Consider the following 22,692-nt stretch of genomic DNA (forward strand, 5'->3'; position numbering starts at 1 on the left):
AAAGAAGGCTTTGGACCTCTAGATAGAGTCATGCAATACCAAGATGAAAGGTGCTTAGACCTGTACCTACTGGAACTACATTGGCACGGGGATAATCTAATGAGAAGACAAAGAGCACTACAGCCTTAGAGGCAGATCACAGATTTCTTTCGATCGAGAGAAGCAGGAGGGGAAGGAGAAGCAAGAGACCAGCAGCCAGCACAAAGGAATACCCACATCCATACCAAAGGCACCCTCATTGACAGGGCGATTGAGCTTAGGAAATCGAGACGACCACGACCGAGATGCAGAAGCACACTTCACCGGAGGAGACTACAACAAAGGATTAGAAGCATTCTAGCCAGACACCTAGAATGCTCCTAAGAAGTTTATCTGTATTTTGTTTTTCGCATTTATTTTCACACTTTCACACTTTTCAGACATTGTAACAGATTCACCACTCTTGTATCAGTTTGGTCTCATGGGTCACTCTGGCCTTTTGAAGACGTTAATACAACATTTCATTTCTCTCTCTCTCTCTGACACTGGTAGAGATTAATAGACTCATCCGTCAGGATCTGATCCAGCTGGGCACGAGGAGGAGATGGATAGAGCCGTTACAAGAGTTGGGCACAAAGATGGCTTTCTATAGAGAGCATCTTCTCCACCTCACCAGGGATGGGTTTGTGATTCGACCTAGCTATATGGACACGTATCTTTCGTATGGTTTGCGTTGTGCCATTGGCCAGATACGCACGTCCTCACATCAGCTCGAGATTGAGACTGGCAGATTCAGAGAGACACCAACAGATAGCAGGATATGCCTTATGCCATCTAGAGCCAGAGATAGAAGTACATTACATATGTCATTGCACAGTGTACTATGAGATACTAGGACGTTTTCACTGTCTATTCAGAGAAGGTTTTGGGCCTCTATCTAGGGTCATGAGTTATGAGGATCAAAGATGTCTTGGGCTATATCTACTTGAGTTACACAAGCATAGAGAAACTTTACTGAGGAGAGCTGAAGAGAGACATCCCCAGAGACAGATCACAGATTTCTTTACACTAGATATTGTACACCCAGAAGAACAGACAGAGGAACAGCCAACGGTGGAGAGGTCTACCCGCACTACTGGCATTCTCATAGACCGAGCATTGGAGCTAGGGAGATCTAGACGACCCCGATGGAGAAGAGGAGCTACACGGTTTCGAAGGAGGCTACGGAAAAGGATTCAAGCCATACTCTTTCGTCGTCCAGAGTGCAGATGAAGATGGATCTCTACTCCCCTCCCATATTGTCTTCACATTGTACTGCTTAGTTTAGGATCCCGCAGTATTTATATTTTGTTATCCTAGTTTAATTTATTTTGTTAATCTGACTTTGTATCAGATACACCGCATTGTAACTTTCTGGTCTCATAGGTCACTTTGGCCTTTTGAAGACGTTAATATAACATTTCATTTCATCTCTCTCTCTCTCTCTCTCTCTCTCTCTCTCTCTCCTCTCTCTCTCTCTCTCTCTCTCTCTCTCTCTCTCTGCGCGCTGCCTCCCCTGCGTGGCTCCTTCCTGCGCGCTGCCTCCCCTGCGTGGCTCCCTCCTGCGCGCTGCGCACTGCGCGTGGCCCCCTCCTGCGCGCTGCCTCCCCTGCGCGCTGCCCCACCCCTGCACGCTGCCCCACCCCTGTGTGTTGCTCCCTCCTGCGCGCTGCGCTGCTCCCTGCACGTCAAGACGACCAGCCCATCACTGAAAACACACACCCCATCCCCATCCCCTGCCCGCTGCCCCCTGCATACACACAAGCTGAGTGTTCTCTTCCCCTCTTCTTCACAATATGAAGAGAGGGTAGCTACGAAGCCAACCATGTCTTCCCCCATCATCAAGACGCCGACACCGACAAAGAAGACAACGTCCTTCATGCTCACGAATAAGAGGCTTGCACAATTGGAGAAGGACATGAAGGAATGGCGGATGGAGAGAGAAATATGGAAGGAGGAGAAAGCCAACTTCATCAAGCTATGGAACGAAGAGAAGGAGGACATGAGAGCGGAAATCCAAAATCTCAAAGAGGAGAAGGAGAGAAGGGAACGGGAGAACGAGAAGGAGAGGGAGAGATGGAGGAAAGAGCAAGAAGAGATGAAGGCACAAATCGATCTCCTTCATGCTTCCCTCACATCCCTCACCCCCGAGGAAGGAGAGATTAAAGGGGAGGCTAAGGAAGCCCTCAAGGAGGAGATCACCAAAGCCCTCACCGCAAGCATTGAGGACAAATTAGAGGCCACCAAAGAAGGATGGGTCGAAGTAGTCAAAAAGAACATCAAGAAGGTAGCAAGAGAGGAAGCCCAAAAAGATGAGGTACTCATCGTACACACAACCATCGAAGAGGAGAAGATGCGACAAGCTCGCCGTCTCAATGTGCGAGTGACCGGCATCAAAGAAGAAGAAGGGTCTACACCCGAAAGCGATGGGAAAGCTTTATGCAAGAAAGTGGGATACAAGGAAGAAGAGATCCCTTTCTCCAAAGTTTGGAGAGCCGGCAAAGATCCAAAGAAAAGAGCTCTCATCCTCCAATTCGCCTCCGAGGAGTCTCGAACTTCCTTCCTCCGAAAGAGGGTCATCTTGAGAGGGATAGACGGCCCCCCGATTTATCTTGATGATGACCTCACAAAGATGCAACAAGATCACCGTCGCGCGTGCATGCCTCGAGTCCACCAAGCCCGCAAAGAAGGGAAGAAGGCAGTATATCGGGATGGTAGGGTTATCATTGATGGCAAGACCATCGCATAGGGACTCGCGGCCTGTGGGACACACGAGGAGATTCATGTCACGGTTTGGAATTGCAATGGAGACCTATGGACACACCCAGAGAGACTTGAGGAGGTGATGAGAGGTCGAGACATCATTCTACTTACAGAGACACACGAGAGCCCGGAGAGAGGGTTACCACGGATACATGGATTTCAGTGGGAGTCTCTACATCGAGGATGTATGCGCCAGCACACCACTCGCGGCTCAGGAGGAGTGGCCATACTCTTTAGACAAGGGCTTCACAGCAGACTACAGATAGTTGCCCGGGACCCACAGGCCCGCTACATATGGATTCGCCTCGAGCTCTCACGAGACAGGATCGTCTACATTGCCCTTTGCTATTTTGCTCCCACAGGCTCCAGATTCGCCCCTATTGAGCAGGAGTCACCGTACGCATGCCTCACGGAGGAGATTATGGAGTACTCCACACTGGGTGAAGTCTTCCTTATGGGAGACTTCAATGCTCGTACACGCAGTGAGCAGTGTGAGACATATGACCATGAGGACCCAGAGACACTACACACTCTAGATGAGGAGGCTACTATGAGAGACACAGCAGACAGAGCTCCAGTCACAGCTTACGGACGACATCTACTTCGACTTGGCTCCCAGCACCGTCTCGTTATTTATAACGGAATGGTCCAGTGGCCCACCTCAGGGGGCCTGACTTGTATGCCACATGGAGTTGCAGAAGGAGGGGGGAGTACAGTCGACTATATTCTGGGACCCAGGGAGGCTACACACCTTATCACATCCTTCACCATTCAACCCATACCCATCGGAGCCGACCACACATACCTCTCTTTCTCCATCACCGGAGATACCATCACACACAGCTCCACAACACGCACTCCACACACCACCATCCATTTCACACATGAGTTAGCCTCTATTTACTCAGCCAAGGTCGAACATGGCCTATGTCTCCTCCACCCATCCACACCACTCTCAGTTCTCACATCACATATCTCTTCCGTTCTCTACACTTCAGCTATTAGCTCTTTTCCACACACCACTCACACAGGACGCACTCCCCCCCCCGGGGCTATGCCTCAGAACCGCTGGTATGATGATGAGTGCAGAGAGCTATACCGACGCCTCCATGCACGGCGAGCCTTAGGAGAGATCACAGAGAGAGAGGCCAGACGGCATATGAAGACGCTGACACGCCAAAAGCGGCGAGCATTCGAAGAGGCACAGGAGCTTGAGCTATACCGCTTATTCATGAGCATGGATAGCGCGACGGCATGGCGCACCCTGCGCGAGCCACGTCCGACTACAGCTATTGAGGATCCACAGATATGGCATGATTATGCAGAGCGACTTTATGAAGTGCCAGGGCAGCCTCCTATTCCACAACCACACGAGCCTCGTCCCACGTGCTCCTCCTTCTTTACAGCAGAGATGGTAGAGAGGGCCATACGCCGCATGCAGCACAGACGATCAGCTGACCATACTGGATTACAGAGTGAGCACATCATTTATGCGGCCTCCACTATCGCCCCGTTGATTGCACATGTCTTCAACCGGGCTATAGGGGAGGGCTTCCCAGAGGAGTGGACACAGCACACCATAGTGCCTATCCACAAATCTGGCGACACCCTGGACCCAGGGAACTACAGGACTATCATGATTGGCCACACGATGGCCAAGCTATATGGAGCAGTACTTGAGGCACAGCTCAGCTGCTACGCAGAGACCGAGGGTTTACGAGCTCCAGGCCAAGCAGGTTTCAGACGAGCTTTCTCCACCATTGACCACATCTTCGTTCTGCGCTGCCTCATTGATGGGGCAAAGGCGCGGAAGAAGAGGCTTTACTGCTGCTTTGTGGACTTCCGCAAGGCCTTTGACACAGTCCCACGCGAGAGACTCTTCCAGCGCCTTCACAGCATTGGGGTACCAACAGAGATGATTTGGGCCATATATGCTCTATATGAGAGGGTGACGGGTCGGGTTCGTTGCCCAGGCGGTTTTTCAGAGACCATTGCTAGCACCATTGGTGTTAAGCAAGGATGCCCACTCTCCCCGACACTCTTTGGGCTATACATCGACGAGATCTCCGACTACATACTGCGAGCAGGGGGAGAGGGGAGCGACTTGGCAGGTACTCCGGTCCACATCATGTTATATGCTGATGATATTGTGTTGATTTCAGAGTCACCCGAGGGCTTGCAACGCCATCTTGAGGCCTTGGACGAATTCAGCACACACAGGGGGTTGACTGTGAACCTTGGCAAAACCAAGGTTATGATCTTTCACACATCCAGTGCAGTGAGGAGCGCCGCCACCTTCACAGCAGCAGGAGGACAGGTTGATGTAGTCACCTCCTATGTCTACCTTGGCATCACATTCACCAGCCTACCAGGACCCTTCACTATGAGGCAGGCTGCTGTTGACAGGCTCACCCGAGGATATGCAGCTCTGGCCATGCTAGAGCGGAGGTGCCACCAGGCACACTTTCAGGAGCCCCGCACGAAGGGGTGGCTTTTCGACACCTTAGTCACCCCGGCCTTGATGTACTCGGCGGCAGTATGGGCACCAGGATTGACAGCTGACCAGTGGACACAACTTGAGAGACCACAGGTATATATGATCTCACGCTTGCTCCGCAGCAAGAAGACAGTGCCACACGACATTATTAGAGCCGAGCTCGCCACACCACCTATGGTTGTAGAGGCACTATTCCAGACAGTTTGCTTCATCCAGAGGACGAGAGAGCTACCTCCTGACAGACTTACCCGTAGAGCATTTGAGGCAGCTATACAGCTATCAGACAGTGGGCATGAGAGAGCATGGTACTCACAGGTCAGAGCATGGTTTGAGGGACACGGTCTTGACATGGAGAGCCTACCACCATTCCAGTACGACCCCCACTCACCATATGTTCACCTCTCTCGCAGTGAGAGGAACTTGGTATTGAGACAGGATCTGTGGCAGCTATACACTAGGAGAGTCTGGGAGGCACCTAGCTTGGGGACGAGGATGTCAGATTACAGCGACCAGTTTCTCACCATATTGTCCGGGGGGTTCATACAGAGACCACGCTACATGGACACATATATGCCACATAGCTCACGGGTGGCGATTGGTCAGCTGAGAGTGGCTTCACACAGGCTAGAGATTGAGATCGGGAGACATACTGGTGTTCCCAGGGGGGAGCGAATCTGCAAAGCCTGCACAGAGGAGGTGGAGAGTGAGGAGCACTTTGTATGTAGATGCAGAGCATGCACTGAGATCAGAGGCAGGTATGAGGCCCTATTTAGAGGACAGCCCACTCTCCGAGAGATCATGGAATCTCGAGATCAGAGACAGCTCGGACGTTTCTTACTAGAGATACAGAGCCATCGGGACACACTACTACAGCCACACACAGCTACACAGACAGAGGGGAGACAGTCGCAGCTCACAGACTTCTTTCAGAGGATTTCCGCCCCCCCCTCACCAGACACTCAAAGGGGAGTGACACTCCCACAGGCGGAGGTGAACCGAGCTAGACGACGACCACGAGTCACAGGCTACAGGGGCGCGAGCTCCCACCACCGACAGATCGAGGAGATCCGAGCCCGGGAGCGCCGTGCCACTGAGGAGCGAGTGGCTCAGATGAGGGCTGACCCGACAGCTTTCATCCGGGTAGCCTTGGCACCAGACCCACCCATGTACCACATCTTACACCCCCCCATTAGTACAGGATGGAGCTAGATAGCTTGATGCATTCTCATGATTGTACTACCTTGAGCATACAGACATGCATATACCCCTAGAGATAGAGCTCCATCCCTCCTCAGATACTCCACTACCTACATTCAGCTCAGTTTTGTATCAATTTTGTTTCATTTGTCTTTCCGATAGACGGATGACATACACACAATGTACATTTGATTTGTCTCATAGGCCGATTTCGGCCTGACATAGACGTTAAAAATCTTTCTTTCTTCTTTCTCTCTCTCTCTCTCTCTCTCTCTCTCTCTCTCTCTCTCTCTCTCTCTCTCTCTCTCTCTCTCTGTGGCAAGGCATGCACGACGCCCGGTCAGACTACTAACCATGGAGGAGATTGATGAGATCCGCCAACGACCGATGCTAGATCTCCTGTGATTCAACTATCCCAGCAAGCCGCCCATTTTTGCTTAGTTCACATCGACCAGTCTAGGATCCCATAGTATATATCTTTGTTTTGTATTGTTGTTATTTTGTTACTCTGACTTTGTATCAGATCCACCACCTTGTAACTTTCTGGTCTCATAGGTCACTTTGGCCTTTTGAAGACGTTAATATAACATTTCATTTCTCTCTCTCTCTCTCTCTCTCTCTCTCTCTCGGCAAGGAACATCCCCCAAGCAAAGAACCGAAGAACTAAGTATAGCACAACCCAGCAAAGAAGGGGTGTTTGGATTAGTGTGATATCTGATTGTGTGTCACATCTATCATTGGCTGCGTCCAAACATTTCTAAGTGAGTAAAGACTGATTTTTCCTAAAAACTGCCTCTGGGTGGCTTCCATAGCTTTCTTGACAGTGACCTATTTTGGACCAATTAGTGTTGTAACACAAGGTGAAGGCTCATGTTGGCATTTTAAAACAATGAAAGTAAAAGGAAGTCAAGTGAGGTCTTAAATTAAGGGACCCGCTTACAATGTTAAAAAAAAAGACATTTTAAAACAAAGAAAGGACAAGGACGTCAAATGAGCCTTCAATGAAAGGACCCATGTCCAACGCAAAGGAAAGGCATACAAAAATTTGTAAGCCTTTCTCTTACTCCTCTAAGGCACGTTTTAACATTACAATAATCATTGAGCACTTATATATGCTTCTGTTATAAACTTGCTTCCCTTCAACATGTAAAGCACTGAATTGGTTTGGAGTTTCCAAATGATGATATGATTTTCATTGTAAAGTGGTTTAGATGATTTTATCTAACTCATGGAGTAATTGATATCACTTATCTGTGGGTTATATGCTTATGCTTGGATGTACCAAACAAACACAGTTGCTGTTGTGGATTCTTTGTATAGGCATTCCTTTTATTTTTTTACGGAAACCCATCCCAGCGGTGAATTGTTTCAGCTTTTGAGCTGCGTTTCAGTTTGTGACAATATTTTTTATGGTTGTGCTAGTTTTGTGCACCGCTTTTTGTGCTGAGTATACTCAGCTTGTTGAGATCATTTTATGGACTATCCAGCTGAGTACATCTATATTCTAGGAGGGTTTAATCCTAAAATCATAGAGCTGTAGCAGATATTTTCTTGATATCGAATGGCACCCATGGTTGCCATCTTTTTCATTCATCAGTCTGCAGCTACTGTAACAGCTTTGATAAATTTGAGTGAAATTTTGTCTGTGTTCTTGCATAACGAGACAGAAATGAGATTCAAACCTTTTTAATTTGAGGCTTGTGGAGCTGTATATTGACCAATCATGTTGGATGATGGCCTTTTGACAATGTTTCCTTAGCTCAAAGTAAAGAGTTGTTTCTTTAACCTGCCCCGTAATTAGTTATTTAGATGGGATGCCTTCCTTGAAGTATGGTTTAAACTTTAGTCCAGATGAAGTCTATGGAGGTGTTTAGGGGCATGGTATATTTATGGGACTAGCGTTGCTTCCTTCGCTGCTGGGCTCCTTTCACTTCTTAAATTGTAGGAAGATAGTAGAGCAAGTAGAACAAGCAGCAATGGTTGGCGGGGGGGGGGGGGGGGGGGGGGGGGGGGTAGCCTACAACGTTTTCTTTTTTGTTCTGGCTTACATATTTGAGAATTTTTATTCTCTGGGATATTGACCATTCTTTGACAAGCGTCTTTTCGTTTGCTTTTTTGTAGGTATCAAGTAGACTAAGCAGATCAGGTTTTGGATTCTTGTTTTTCAAATGGCAGTTTCAATGAAAAATGTTGATCCTGCCTTTCAAGGAGTGGGCCAGAAAGTGTATCCTATAAAATGTCTTTTGAAACTAGGAATCTAATCCATGCTCAGTGAAATGAGATGGCCTGGTTTTTTAGAGAAGTCCTTCAGATTTATTTCAGGATTGCATGATTATGGTGTTTTGAGATAGTGGGCCATGGCCAAATAACTAATTTATGTAGAAAGTAAAAGAAAAAGCAGTTATTTTCTTACATCATCTTCTAGTGGAATGGATATTTGGAGGATCGAGGATTTTCTACCTGTTCCAGTGCCCAAGTCCGAGTACGGAAAGTTCTACAGTGGAGATTCATACATAATCCTGAAGGTGTAACACAAAATTGTGACTGCTGTGCTATGCAATTAAATCACACTGAACCACAATCATGGCACTAAGTTGTTTTAGGAGTCAGTCTTGCTTCAGATGTAGGTTCCAGGGTGATGCTTGTACTTTTTGCTGACAGTCATAGATATTTTTAATTTATGTGAACGGTTGACAAGGCGAGCACCAAAGGTTTGCAAATTGCTGAGAATCTTTGCAATGTGTGGCAGACAACTGCCTTGAAAAATGGAGCATATCATTATGATGTTCATTTTTGGCTCGGAAAAGCCACCAGTCAGGTACTTTTTCCTGGGAGCTATTGTTGAGAGGTCGTTGGGTTGGCTTCTTATTCTAGATATTGTCTTGAAGGATGAAGCGGGCACAGCGGCAATCAAGACTGTCGAACTGGATGCTGCCTTAGGAGGTCGTGCTGTGCAGTACAGGGAAGTTCAGGGCCATGAAACAGACAAGTTTCTTTCATATTTTAAGCCATGCATTATACCCCTTGAAGGTGGGGTTGCTTCTGGATTTAAAAAAGTGGAAGCAGAGAAGTTTGAGCCCCGCCTTTATGTTTGCAAAGGCCGTCGTGTAGTGAGAGTTAAAGAGGTAAGCATGCATGTCAAAAGTGCTGCTGGATAACCTATGCAGTTCTTTTTATCCCATATTTTCCCTTTTTGTTGTATGAGGAAGGCAAAGGATACTTATATAGCTCATTGACAGGTTCCCTATTCTCGGTCGTCTTTGAACCATGATGATGTTTTTATTTTGGACACGGAATTCAAGATCTATCAATTCAATGGGTCAACCTCTAATATTCAAGAACGTGCCAAGTCCTTGGAGGTTGTCCAATATATCAAGGATACATATCACGATGGAAAGTGTGATGTCGCAGTTATTGGTAAGGGCTCAACCAACTGAGAAAAGCAATAAACATTATCTGAGTCAGATTTGCCTGTGCTCTCTCTTTCTTATGTTATGTAATTGGCTCGAAGTAGACGATGGAAAGCTTGTTGCGGAGGCCGATACTGGAGAATTTTGGAGCTTATTTGGAGGTTTTGCACCAATCGGCAAAAGAGCAGCTTCAGAGGATGATGCTATTTCTGAAGTTTCAACAGGGAAACTTTATATGTAAGATAGGGGATCAGCTGCAGGCATTTAGAATTTGAATATATGCATGTTCTGAGCAGAGGTTTTATCATTAGTCCAAGGGGAAATGTCATTGTTGCTCAAGTTTTTCTGAGGAAGTCCAAGTAAATTAGTAATGCAGTAGATTAGAATTTGGGGGAATGGATGTGGTTGAGTTCATTCTTTGGACAGTGTCAGTGAGAGCTCACCCTAGGAGGTATTCTGAAGCTGTCAGCTTGTGCAAGCTTTTGACATTGCTATGGTGAACATGTGTGGCGTTTGCAAGGTGGTTCATACTCAAAATCATCATGAAACCATAAGGGCCTGCTTGGTTTGGGGCTGCTGATGATGACTGGTTACATTTTATGTGAGTTTTGTAGTATTGAATTGAAGGCTAGGAATAAAATAGCAGGTACTGCTATTAGTGACCATTGTGCTTCAGAATCCTTCGATCAAGAAAGAAGAGTGACATGCATTGCCTTTCAAGTTTGTATAATTGTTTTAATAGACTGCAACAGTGATCGTGGAATTACAAATCTGTGATTGACATATTTTATTCTACTTTTGACAGTGTTGAAGAGGGGACGCTCAATCCGGTAAATGAGTCGCCTTTAAGTAGGGGGATGCTAGAGTCAAATAAGTGCTATATACTGGATTGTGGAGCCGAAGTCTTTGTATGGATGGGCCGCATTACTTCTCTTGAAGAGAGGAAAGCAGCAAGTGCGTCAGCAGAGGTAAGCCATTGTTTAGCGACAATGTGATTTTGCACCTGTATCTTGATTAATGCTAGGGCTTTACTCTATGTGCACGCGCGCAATCTTGTAGGAGTTTCTTTCATCTCAAAAGAGGCCGAAGCATACACTCATTACAAGAGTCATTCAAGGATTTGAGACCCTGCCATTCCGTTCAAATTTTGATTCGTGGCCTGTTGCTGGTGGTGCTACTGTCTCTGAGGATGGGCGAGGCAAAGTTGCAGGTGGGTTATGCAGACTGCATTAGCTGACCAATTTTTGTTCTATGTTTTGAGAGACTCGCTTCACCCCTGCAATTGTGTGACAGCCATGCTGAAACAACAGGGAGTTAATGTTAAAGGTCTTCTAAAAGGAGCTCCAAGCAAAGAAGAAGTTCCACCTCTTTTTGATACCCATGGAAAGCTTGAGGTGATTCTCTTAGATTAAATCAAGATCAAGAGCTAAAGATTAAACGAGCCTTCACACTGAAGCTTATCTGCAGCTTTATTGTTTCAGATGTGGCGAATAAATGGCACAGCTAAAACTGCAGTTGCTTCACATGATGTTGGCAAGTTTTTTAGTGGTGATTGTTATCTGGTGCTGTACACTTATCCTGGGGATCGAAAGGATGAATATTTTCTTTGCCATTGGATTGGGAAACAAAGTACAGAGGTGCCTGCTCTTACATCCAATTTTCACTATTTAGAACTGTTTACTTCTGAAAATAAGTCATACTGTCTCTTAGGTTATGCCCTGTATTGTCTTATCTGTTGCTGTAACTGGCAAAACTAAAAATCAATTGTCTTGATAGGCAACATATATTTGACGGTACAATCTTGAGAAAGTTAAAACGGGAAAATTTTGTTTGGGCAGGTATATAAATTCTAGGTGTCAAGTCTTGTCCTTTTTGAGCAAGGGTCCAGAGGCACTGCCGTTGAGCGAAATTTTTCGAGATTTCCATTCTAAGGCTCAACCTCTCTGTAAAATAGCTGCAGATCTGTTAGCTGTCTTTTCAGTAACTTATATGAATGACCTTCCAGATGGCATGACCACCAAAGATATACTTTTCCGTTTTTTTTCCCTCCTTTTTTCAGAAGTATTGCTGAGTGAGGAGGAAACAATAGAAATGGGGTGTTTAATATTGGTTTACTCAGAGTGAGTAGCTCTCTTCAGATAACAAGTCATGCCCCCCCCCCCCCCCCCCCCCCCCCCCCCCCCCCCCCAAAAAAAAAAAACATGGAAAAAAAGAAATAACAAGGGAATAAGGGGGAATAGACCACTGGCATTAGCATTCGATACCCTCCGTAGCGAGACGAAAAAATATGAATCATGATACTTCACTTTGGAGCAGTGGATCTTGAGTATCTACCTTCTCACGTGTTTTTGTACTTTCAGAATTCTCATGGTTAATGTCAAGCCCGATAAGTGCCTTACATATCTTGGATATTAACTAGAGACTAACTTTTTTGCAAGCGCACTACTGTCCCTTGCAGTATGCCATATTTAAGCTGTTTCTTTCTTTGTAAGTTTAAGGTTGATAGGAATTTGTTCCTTTAGACGTTATTCAGCTGAGGAGAACTCAGAAAAGTAATTTTGCTTACCGAGCGATGATTAAAGAGAAAGACATAGGTGAAGCAGTAAAAGTGAGTAGCTTAAAGTCCTTAGATTCAGTAGCAAAAACTGCACTGAATGTGCTTTATTCCTCTTTCGATCTTCGTACATGTTTATATCTTTTGCTATCAATGGTAATGGTAAGCATGTTGTTAATCTCAAAGCCTTCATTCATATAGGAGGAGCAAGCTGCTGCTGCCCGTATATCGACTCAAATGGCTAATTCTTTGAAGGGACGGCCTGCACAGGTTATTGGCACTCTAATGATGGCTGTTCGGTTATTTGCTTGATGTGCATTAGTGATGTCTTAAGAATGAGAAGTGTCCTCATTTACATCACACGTGGTATGTTTTTCAAACTCAGGGACACGTTGTGGAAGGAAAAGAGCCACCAGAATTTATTGGATTGTTTCAGAACTTCTATTTATTTAAGGTATATCCGTTGTTTGAATCGTGTGTGCTTATATTGCAGGAAGAGTAAGTCACGAATTGTATTTCTTACCTCTCTGCAGGGTGGTTTGAGTTCAGGATTCAAAAAGAAGGTTGAGGATCAGGGTCTAGATGATGATACTTACAAAGATGAGGGAATAGCTCTTTTTCGAGTCCAAGGTACAGGGCCTCATAACAGCAAGGCTATTCAGGTCGACTTGGTAAGCTTCCTACTATTTCATTGAGCCTGTCCATAATTATGTTTAATCAAGATACTTTTTGAGTGTACTTCTCAATATAAATGCTTCATCTGAATAATCCATGAAAATTATAAATTTTCCATCTAGTCATGGTTATTTAGGAGCCAAGAAATTGCACTTTCGTCTTTTGTCTTTGTTGGCAATGTCTATGAAGGCATGCTCTTTGCTTATGGCTGGCTTTTGCACTTTTGTAACTTGTGGTACCTCCACAACACACCCCCCCCCCCCCCCCCCCCCCCCCCCTCTCTCTGTCTCCAGACGGCCACGATTGAGCAAAGGGGCTACACAACATTGATGGAGACTACAACAGAGGATTCGAGCCATACTCTCTCTACATCCGAAGTGCAGATGAGGATGGATTCTAGTAGTAGTATCTTTGTTCTAGTTCTTTTGTACCCAGACATGGTATTAGATTCACTATTTTGTAACAGATTGGTCTCATAGGTCATTTTGGCCTTTTGAAGACGTTAACATAACATTTGAGAAGAAACTAGCCGCAAGGAATCCTACTGAAACTTGTAAATTGACATAAACAAGATAAAACAAAATTTGAATGGCATAGGAGTTCAGTCTGAAAAATTTGAGGCCTGCAGAACACCCACAAACTAAAATTGAGCTCTCTCTCTCTCTCTCTCTCTCTCTCTCTCTCTCTCTCTCTCTCTCTCTCTCTCTCTCTCTCTCTCTCAGATTAGGATCCCGCAGTATTTATATTTTGTTATCCTAGTTTAATTTATTTTGTTAATCTGACTTTGTATCAGATACACCGCATTGTAACTTTCTGGTCGCATAGGTCACTTTGGCCTTTTGAAGACGTTAATATAACGTCCTCTCTTTGCGTCCAAGTTTAAAGCGATTTAAGGCCTTAAGGTAAAACTGAAATAATTTTGCCATATTCTCAGTCCCTCACCCTGGTACCCTAGTACCCTATCCTAGATTTGGGGCTCGGGTTCGATGGACCCGCCTACCGAATGGGAAGGGCCGGGTGTAGATAGCTACACCACCCCAAAAAAAACAATGGCTACTTTCAAACAAAGAAATAGAGATAACCAGGATCCTTACGCGTTGGGAAAACCTCCAGGATACATGATGAGCTACTGATGGAGAAGGTCCAGTTGATGCTCAAATCAGAGCTAAACTACATGAGGGATGACATCAGGAAAGCAATGCACCCGAACGCCGAGAGCTACAGGAACTCCATGTATGGAGACATGATCAGAGAACTAAGGAGAGAGATCCAAGGGGTACAAAATGAGGAAATTCAGATCGTGAAAACGGAATTACGAAACCTAATTAAGGCCGAAGTAAATGTAACAGAATGCGTTATGCAAAAGAAACTCGATGAGGTAGTAACAAGTTTTGAAGCATGGAGAACAAATATGGAAAAGCACATGGAGGAAAAAGATGCAATAATCGAGGAGCTAAAAGGAGAACTTGCGGCTTGCAAATCTCCAACTAAGGAGAAGGGAGACGACCAACCTTCTGTGCTGAAGGAGCTCGAGGACATGAAGGATCAGATGAAAGCTCTACGGGAAGGAGATGAACAGAAATCGAAAACGGCATCTTCGTGGGTAGAACGTCTTGTTAAGACACAAGAAAAGGTTGATGAAGCAGAGAAATGGATTGAGGATGCGAAGAAAGGGAAGGCCCAGATGCCTGAGACCACACCTACTTCCACCATTATTAATATGACCATTGAGGAAGAGCAGAAAAGGAAGACTCAGGCTTTGCATGTGTGGGTCACAGGAGTCAAGGTGTTGCTAATTGGACTATTTTCTTATTTTTAATGATTAAATCTCTTTTTTAGGATAGTTTATTATGTGCACTAAGAACTGTTAAAAAGATTGTAGCTACAGGAACTGCCATCAAGAACGGACAACTCTGATGTGTCATTTGATGGGTGACGATAAACATCGCGAAGGAGTTTCCGTAAGTTCGGTGGAAAGGGCCGGGTTACGAGTGCCTCTGATGCGTCACATGATGGGTGACGGGTGCATCAGTAAGGGGGCATCCCATAGGCTAAGGAGGAAATCCGAACTGAGTAAGAAAATACGCGTAAGAACGCAAACACAAGAATAAAGATGGGTTCAATGAAGCTTTTTACGAAAAGCAGGAACAATCGCGGGAGGACAGATGTTTTCCCGCGAGGAGTCCGTGTTTGCATTGCATCTGTGTCGTGTCCTGCACCCGGGGACGCCTGGAATGTGTTCGTGTAGCATTGTTTTCACTAATTGAGTGAGTTTTTAAAGTTTGAACAGGTCCACACTTTATTTTATTAAAGTGGCCGGTCACTTTTAAGTGACCAGGCTTTTATTAATAAAATAAAGCAAGCAAGGCCCTTTAAAAAAAAAGCCAGTGCTAAAACCTACGCAGGGGGGCTGAATTGTGATCTCTCTCTCTCCTCTCTAAAAAACGCGATTTTCTCTCTCTCCTCTCTAAAAAACGCGATTTTCTCTCTCCTCTCTCTAGAAAACGCGATTTTCTCTCTCCTCTCTTTAGGAGCGCCAAGCTCTGCTTTTGGACCCCTATTCTTGCCGGGTGTCAGACCGTAAAAAAGGGTAGCCAGCGTTTTAGTTTGGAGGAGCCGAAAGCAGCAGGAAGTGCAAGCGCTGGGATTCTGGAGCAGAGACTGGCGACGGAATTTGCAAGTGCTCGCGTGACGATTGAGTACGGAGGTTGATTCTCCGAGCAAGGAGCGACAGGTATAAGTTGTTGATACGCATTGAGAATTGCTGCTTTTTGTGGTTTGTTTTGCAGGAATCTCCCGTCTCACGGGAAGGCCCTTTACGGGAAGTACGGCTTCACGCCTAAGTCCCTCACGGGAAGGAGCGGCCTTGTGCCCAAGCCCTTTACGGTAAAGCACGACCTTCGGGTCTAAGACTACAGAACGGAGGGGTTTCCTCGGGTTCTCGTGCTTGTATAAAATTCTCCCTGAATAAAAGAATACTCTTAACGGGGGGGGGGACCAGCCCATCTTCTGGTCCCCAATACTGTATCGATCTTCTCCCTTCTCTCATGTTTTCAAAGAATTATAATTTTCAGATTTTCTAAGTTCTTGTGTACGCTCCCGTTTTTTGACAGTGGTATCAGAGCTCGGACTCCTCTCTTTCTCTGCAAAGAAGGACGATTCCGGGAAGAACCATGTCAAGCCAAGGGAGAAGCGTTGAAGAGGAACTTCAACAAGAGCAAGCTCAGCTTACGGAGTTGCAACAAATTTTACTGTTGCCGGACGTCCAAAAGCTTTTGGGCGGAATGAAGAAAACGAATGGAACTAATGCAGCCAAGCATTCAGACAACACTGTTGGCGTGAGACCATAGGAGGCAAGAGAAGAAGCACGTGCCGAGGTGCACAAAGGATCTTCGGATCGGAATGAACGGCCTACTTCAAGGAAAGGCCAGGAAAAAGCGCTCTCTCAGCTAGACGAGAGCAAGGACATCTCTATCTCATCTCCATCTTACTCTCTTGATTATACTTCTACTTCTCGATCATCTCGGTAGAAGAAGGAAGCAGCTACTACCGCCACTACCATACATCAACCTAAAGATAAGCCTCGATTCAAGAAGCAAGGTCGCAAGTCTCAACATCGCATGAGAGTCTTCAAATTAGGCGACAAGGACATCAAGTTAGAAACCTACAACGGACGGAGAGACATCTCCAAAGCACTGTCCTTCATCAGACAGTTTGAAGTCACCTTTACCAATGGGCACTTCACAGAAAAATCCAAATTACGCCATGTGGGGATGCACCTCAAGGAAACGGCAAGTAATTGGTGGTTAGCCAAGATTCTGGAAGGTTCTCAGGCCAGAACTTGGGAGAGCTTCAAATCTGAATTTTATGAACAATTTCTTCCGCCTGACTTCGAGCAGGACATACGGAAGGAATGGGACTGGCTTGCCCAGAAGGAATATGAAAGAGTAACGACTTATGTGGACAAGTATTGGTCGGTTCTTCTGAAGGTCACTCCCTTCATGAAGATTGCCGACGAGGAAAAGAAAAGAAAGTTCGAAGCGGGTCTCCAACCGCAGCTTCGAAAGAGTATGAAGGTGTATCCGCATGATACTCTTCAAAGGATGATGGAGTCAGCAATCATTGTTGAGGATTTGCACTCAACTGGGACGCCCAGAAAGATGGAGCATAGCACTTACCGTGCAAGACAAAGAGGGGTCTACGATGACCAAGGGGGCCAAGGAAGAAAACGTCCTCCATCTAGAGACGATGATCATTCTAAGAAGCTAGAGGGCATCGGCAAGGGAACTAAGTACCTTTCTCCTACTCAACTTCAAACTTTCAGAGAGGAAGGAAGATGCTTCTACTGTGGCGAGAAAGGACATATGAAACCGGATTGCCCGCTAAAGCAGCAACGGCAAGAGTAAGCCTCTACAAGGCAAGAGAAAGCAAGGAAGGAACCCGCACCACCAAGCTCGATCTCAATTCCAGATGTTCAAGGAAACACAGAAACAGAGAAAGGGAAGCGTCAACTTCTGAAGGGCTGGGGGTCTTTGAACAACCAGCGAGTACTGATTCTTTATGATCCAGGATCCACAGATAACTTCATCTCCCTTGATACTGCAGAACGTTTGTGCCTTACACCGGCTCAGCTTGGCACACCGGTTACATCCGGATCGGCATTCGAGGGGTTGACAACCAATGCAACTCCCGTGCAAGGACAGCTCAATCTTCGGATTGGCGAGTACAAGGACCGCGAATCATTTTTGATGGCACCCATCGAGGGATGTGATATCATCTTGGGTATGCCATGGCACTTTCACATGACACCTATTCCGGATTATGTGGAAAAGACCCTCACTTTTGATCATGGGGGTAAGAAAATAAAGATTCAAGCTGATGTAGGAGATTGGCAGTTCCCAATTGTAAGCCATATCTCCATTAAGAAAGAAATGAAGAAGTGTGTTTCTGCTTACTTGATTTTTGCAAAGGATAAAACTAGTAGGGACTCTCTCTCTAGTCTGGAAATTAAGCGTCTTCAATTTATTGAAAAGTACAAGGATTGTTTCACGGAAACACTTCCTGATGAACTCCCTCCGGTACGCCCGGAAGATCACCGTATAGATCTCATACCAGGTAGCTCGCCTCCCAATCAACCCCCTTATCGGGTAAGTCTTGCTCAGCAAGAAGAAATTTTGAAGCAAGTCAACGAGCTTCTAGAGAAAGGGTTAGTACGGCCCAGTGCTTCACCCTACTGCTCTCCAGTTCTACTGGTGCAGAAGAAAGATGGCACATTTCGAATGTGCATAGACTATCGGTCTTTAAACAAGATCACAATCAAGAATCGCTTTCCGATCCCTCGGATTGATGATATACTTGATAAGTTGCAGGGTGCGAGTGTCTTTAGTCGCATAGACTTAAAGAGTGGGTATCATCAGATACGGATCGCCCCTGAGGATGTCCATAAGACTGCTTTCCGCACAACCTTTGGACTATATGAATTCTTGGTAATGCCTTTCGGCTTGACCAATGCTCCTGCGACGTTCAATCGCATGATGGACCGCATTTTCAGCCCGTATCGAGCTTTTACGGGAGTTTTCTTTGACGACATACTCATCTTCTCTAAGTCAGAAGAGGAACATCGGAAGCACTTGGACTTAGTGTTTCAAGAATTGCGAAAGCATGAGTTGCATGTGAATGCAAAGAAGAGCGAGTTCTTTCTCTCTGAGATACACTATCTCGGCCATATAGTCTCTCACAATAAAGTGAGTATGGATCTTGCCAAGATCCGAGTGGTAGAAGATTGGCCTATTCCCACTACGGTACATGATGTACGTAGCTTCTTGGGATTATGTTCATATTATCGAAGGTTTGTCCGAGGATTTGCTCATGTAGCAGGACCACTTCATGATTTGACAAAGAAGAAGATTCCTTTCAGATGGGGATCGAGACAACAAGGAGCTTTTGATCGGCTCAAGTACTTGATAAGCCATGGACCTATTTTGATAGTGCCTAACTTAAGGAAACCATTTGAGGTTCACTGCGATGCTTCAGGTGATTGCATCGGAGCAGTGTTAAACCAAGAAGGCCATGCAGTGGCTTATGAAAGCAGACGGCTTAAGGATGCAGAGTTGCATGCATCAATCTACGAAAAGGAACTCACGGCTGTGATTCACGCCTTATCCAACTGGAAGCACTATCTTCTAGCAGCGGATTTTGTGATCAAGACTGATCACCAGAGTTTGCGGTATTTTCTTACGCAAAGGAAACTATCTGAGAAGCAGATGAGGTGGGCAAACTTTTTGTCTATGTTTCACTTCTAGATCCTTCACACGGCTGGGAGTAAGAATGTGGTCGCAGACGCATTGTCTAGGCGGCCAAGGGTGAACGCTATCACTTCGGTGTATCACCAAGACTTAGAAGCACTACCGGATTTGTATCCGAATGATCATGACTTCTCCACCATTTGGGGAAAGCTACATCGTGGAGAGAATGAGTTTCCCTATTCCATTCGGGACGGTTATCTCTACCACCATCAGGCTATATGTGTGGCGGAACCATTAAGAAAGAAGATCATGGATGAAGCACACACTTCGCCTTATGCGGGTCATCGAGGTATTCTCCCTACGACCTTAGCAATGGAAAGATATTTCTTTTGGCCTAGCCTTAAAGCTGACATTGATAAGTATGTCAGGGAATGCTTAGTTTGCCAAAAAGTGAAGTATGATCGGCATAAGACGCCTGGGTTGCTACAACCTTTACCTGTACCTAATGAACCTTGGGAAAGTATTGCCATGGACTTCATCATGGACCTCCCTAGAACTCAGACTGGAAATGACGCGATCTGGACCATTGTGAACAGGTTTAGCAAGCAAGCACACTTTATACCAGTCAAGAAAACAATCAAAGCAGATCATATGGCTAGGGTCTTCCTGGCACAGATCTTTAAGCATCATGGAATGCCTAAGTCTATTGTGAGTGATCGAGATCCTCGCATGACAGGAAATTTTTGGCGTGCCTTGATGGATAATCTTGGTACAAAGCTGAATTTTTCATTTGCCTACCATCCTCAAACGGACGGGCCAAGTGAGATAGCCAATTCCACAGTATTGGATATGTTAAAAGCTTATGTGTCAGACCGGCAATCTGATTGGGAGAAATATTTGCCTCTTGTCGAGTATGCGTATAACAATACCATACACTCATCGACGGGGAAAGCACCTTTTGAGATTCTCTATGGTAAGCCTTTGCTTCCACCCATCCTTTTAACTAAGGATAAGATCTTTGCAGCGGATGAATTTGTCCGGGACTTGGGACACAGCCTACGGGCAAGTTAGGAGAGCTATTCTACGCTCTCAGGAAAAGCATAAGAAAGCTGCAGACAAGCACAGAAGGAATCTAGACTTAACAGTCGGACAGTTAGTCTTACTAAAGTTTGAGAAGGTGTCACCAGTGTGTGACTACTATCTATCCTTTTTGTTGATTTCTTTCTTATTATCTATTTACTTTCACTTTTTGGAAACACCCCTCGGGAAATCTAACTGCCCTGCATTGCATAGCTAGTGTGGAACTGTCCAGAGGGAGTCCAGGCCTGAGGGCAAGAGAGCACTAAGGTTGGACAAGGACTATGGTTAGCCAAGTGGGGTCATTGACTAGCCAAAGTGGAATCCTTTGCTACAGAGGCTACATTTCAGTTCTGGATGTGGCCGCAGTGTACAAAGAGGGTTGGATGACCTAGAAAGATACAATGGCAGCATCTCCTAAAATTTAGGGAACTGCTATTTTGGGACTTGAAAATGTCTTCGCGTCATTACGTGCAGTTTGACATGGGGATCATTTTGTTACTCTGTGGCCAAGTCAACAGAGGCTGCAGGTGAGATATTTTTAGACCCGAGGGTCTAAAGCGGGAAAGTGCACAAATGAGTGACACTTGGCACTCTGAGGCCAGTTTACTACTTATAGAGAAGGGAAAAACGTGATTTATAGCTGGGAGGCTCATTTTGCAAGTCTCTGTCACAGGTTAAGAGCTATGGAGTGCTTGCTTTCCCTCTGATGCACAGTGCGGTGCCAGGAGTGATGCCCTGCACGCTACGCACTGCCCTCTCTCTCCCCTTTGGCAGTATGTTATGCCCCTCTAGTGGGCTCTTCATTTGACCAATGTACAGTTGTGTGGGTTCATGCGCGATTGCCGAGGCAAGAGCCTCTTGCATAGGTACTGGATTAGCTAGCGGCTAATCCCCCCGCAGGTACAGGTGAATTCGGAGAGGTTTCACGCCACAAATCTCGTCCGATTCAAAGGGCAAGTAGCCCTACAAGTGCGGGAGCTCGAGGACTTGCTACGGATGCGACCGGCACGCGAAACGGAGCCCGAAACAGCAAATTACAGCCTGCTGTGTATTTTTGCAGGTTTAGGGTTTTGGCCCTAAACGGACCCTAATACCCCCAGGAGGTTCGGGGACGCAAGGGGACCGCTGTACAGGTGATCTGGTGCATTTTCAGGGCTGAAAACAGAGAATTCAGCGTGCTGCAGATTCTCGCCAGGTTTTGCAAAGTGCCCGTATGCGTCAGGAAAGTCAGTCAATGCGTGGGAATACTGACTGTGAAGGGTTCTAGTATAGTTATGCTGCCGAAATCGGGCTGGAACAATGGAAATTCAGCCGAGTTTGTGCGGGGCAGCTTGTAGGGAACCACATCGTTTATTCCCTCTTTTGAACAATAAAGAAATACCGAAAGGGGCGCCTAAGTTAGGGGCCAATCTGGTGTCCGTCTACTCATACAGGTGCAATCTAGCAACTTGTATCCCTCTCCCCTTTGTTGTGTCTTGAAAGTACAGGTAAAATAGACGACTAATAATGGGTGAAAGCTAAATCAAGGTTTGAAGTAAAGTCTACCGCCCTTTTTGGATTGAACAGGCCGGTTTCATGGTTCCATCGATGGGATTAAATCACTTTTTCCCATAGAAGTGATCCTTGGTCAGTTTTGGGCTTGAAGACACAGGGGATCATAGACCAGACACAGGGAATTGCAATTATGGCTGACAGACCAGATGATGTGACTGAAGACGTTTCCTCTTCACAGGGTCAACAGACATATGAAGTGGGTGAGTCCTCAAGACCACCACAGACGGATGATGATATATTCAGGACCCAGTTGGCTACTGCTGTGGCTATGTTCACACAAGTAATGCAGAACCCAAGGTTTTTAGCCTTTCTGCAACCTCCTGTTCCGTCTCAGCAAGTTGGGTCACTGGATCATATTCAAAAGCCTGTTAAGGCTCAAGCACAGGTGATTCATACCACACAGTCAATGGAAACACCTGTACACTCGACTGAGAACATGCAGTCTCCACAACCTATGCCTAAGGTGCAAGAACAGGTGGCTGAGATGCCAGTCTTTCAGGCTGTACCAGTTCAGCCCGCCACCTTTCAGCAGCCTATAGCTGGTTCTAATGGGCAGGGAAGCAACTTACAGGCTATGCAACAGGTCTTCCCACCACCTTCAGTACACCCTGGCTATTTTGGAGGTGGATTGGTATTCCAGAGCATGGCTGGTCATGCACCTGAAAATCAGTTTTATACGCCAGGAACAGTGTTCGGGGG

General features: G+C 45.9%; 1 protein-coding gene across 1 annotated transcript in view; it reads left to right on the forward strand.

The window, feature by feature from the left end:
- The window catches only part of LOC147450639 (villin-2-like), a 55,798-nt gene that overhangs the window by 15,729 nt on the left and 17,377 nt on the right, over positions 1-22,692 (forward strand). Inside the window, exons 2-14 of the mRNA XM_086519784.1 lie at positions 8,597-8,699; positions 8,901-9,000; positions 9,225-9,293; positions 9,364-9,600; positions 9,715-9,892; positions 9,990-10,122; positions 10,691-10,853; positions 10,945-11,095; positions 11,179-11,279; positions 11,367-11,522; positions 12,641-12,709; positions 12,825-12,893; positions 12,973-13,110. Of these exons, the coding sequence (XP_086375910.1) occupies positions 8,644-8,699; positions 8,901-9,000; positions 9,225-9,293; positions 9,364-9,600; positions 9,715-9,892; positions 9,990-10,122; positions 10,691-10,853; positions 10,945-11,095; positions 11,179-11,279; positions 11,367-11,522; positions 12,641-12,709; positions 12,825-12,893; positions 12,973-13,110 (1,620 nt within the window). The 5' untranslated portion in view covers positions 8,597-8,643. The remainder of the gene's footprint in view (positions 1-8,596; positions 8,700-8,900; positions 9,001-9,224; positions 9,294-9,363; positions 9,601-9,714; positions 9,893-9,989; positions 10,123-10,690; positions 10,854-10,944; positions 11,096-11,178; positions 11,280-11,366; positions 11,523-12,640; positions 12,710-12,824; positions 12,894-12,972; positions 13,111-22,692) is intronic.

The sequence above is a fragment of the Adiantum capillus-veneris genome, chromosome 9 (assembly GCF_014529385.1).
Source record: "Adiantum capillus-veneris isolate H3 chromosome 9, ASM1452938v2, whole genome shotgun sequence".
Lineage (NCBI taxonomy): Eukaryota > Viridiplantae > Streptophyta > Polypodiopsida > Polypodiales > Pteridaceae > Adiantum > Adiantum capillus-veneris.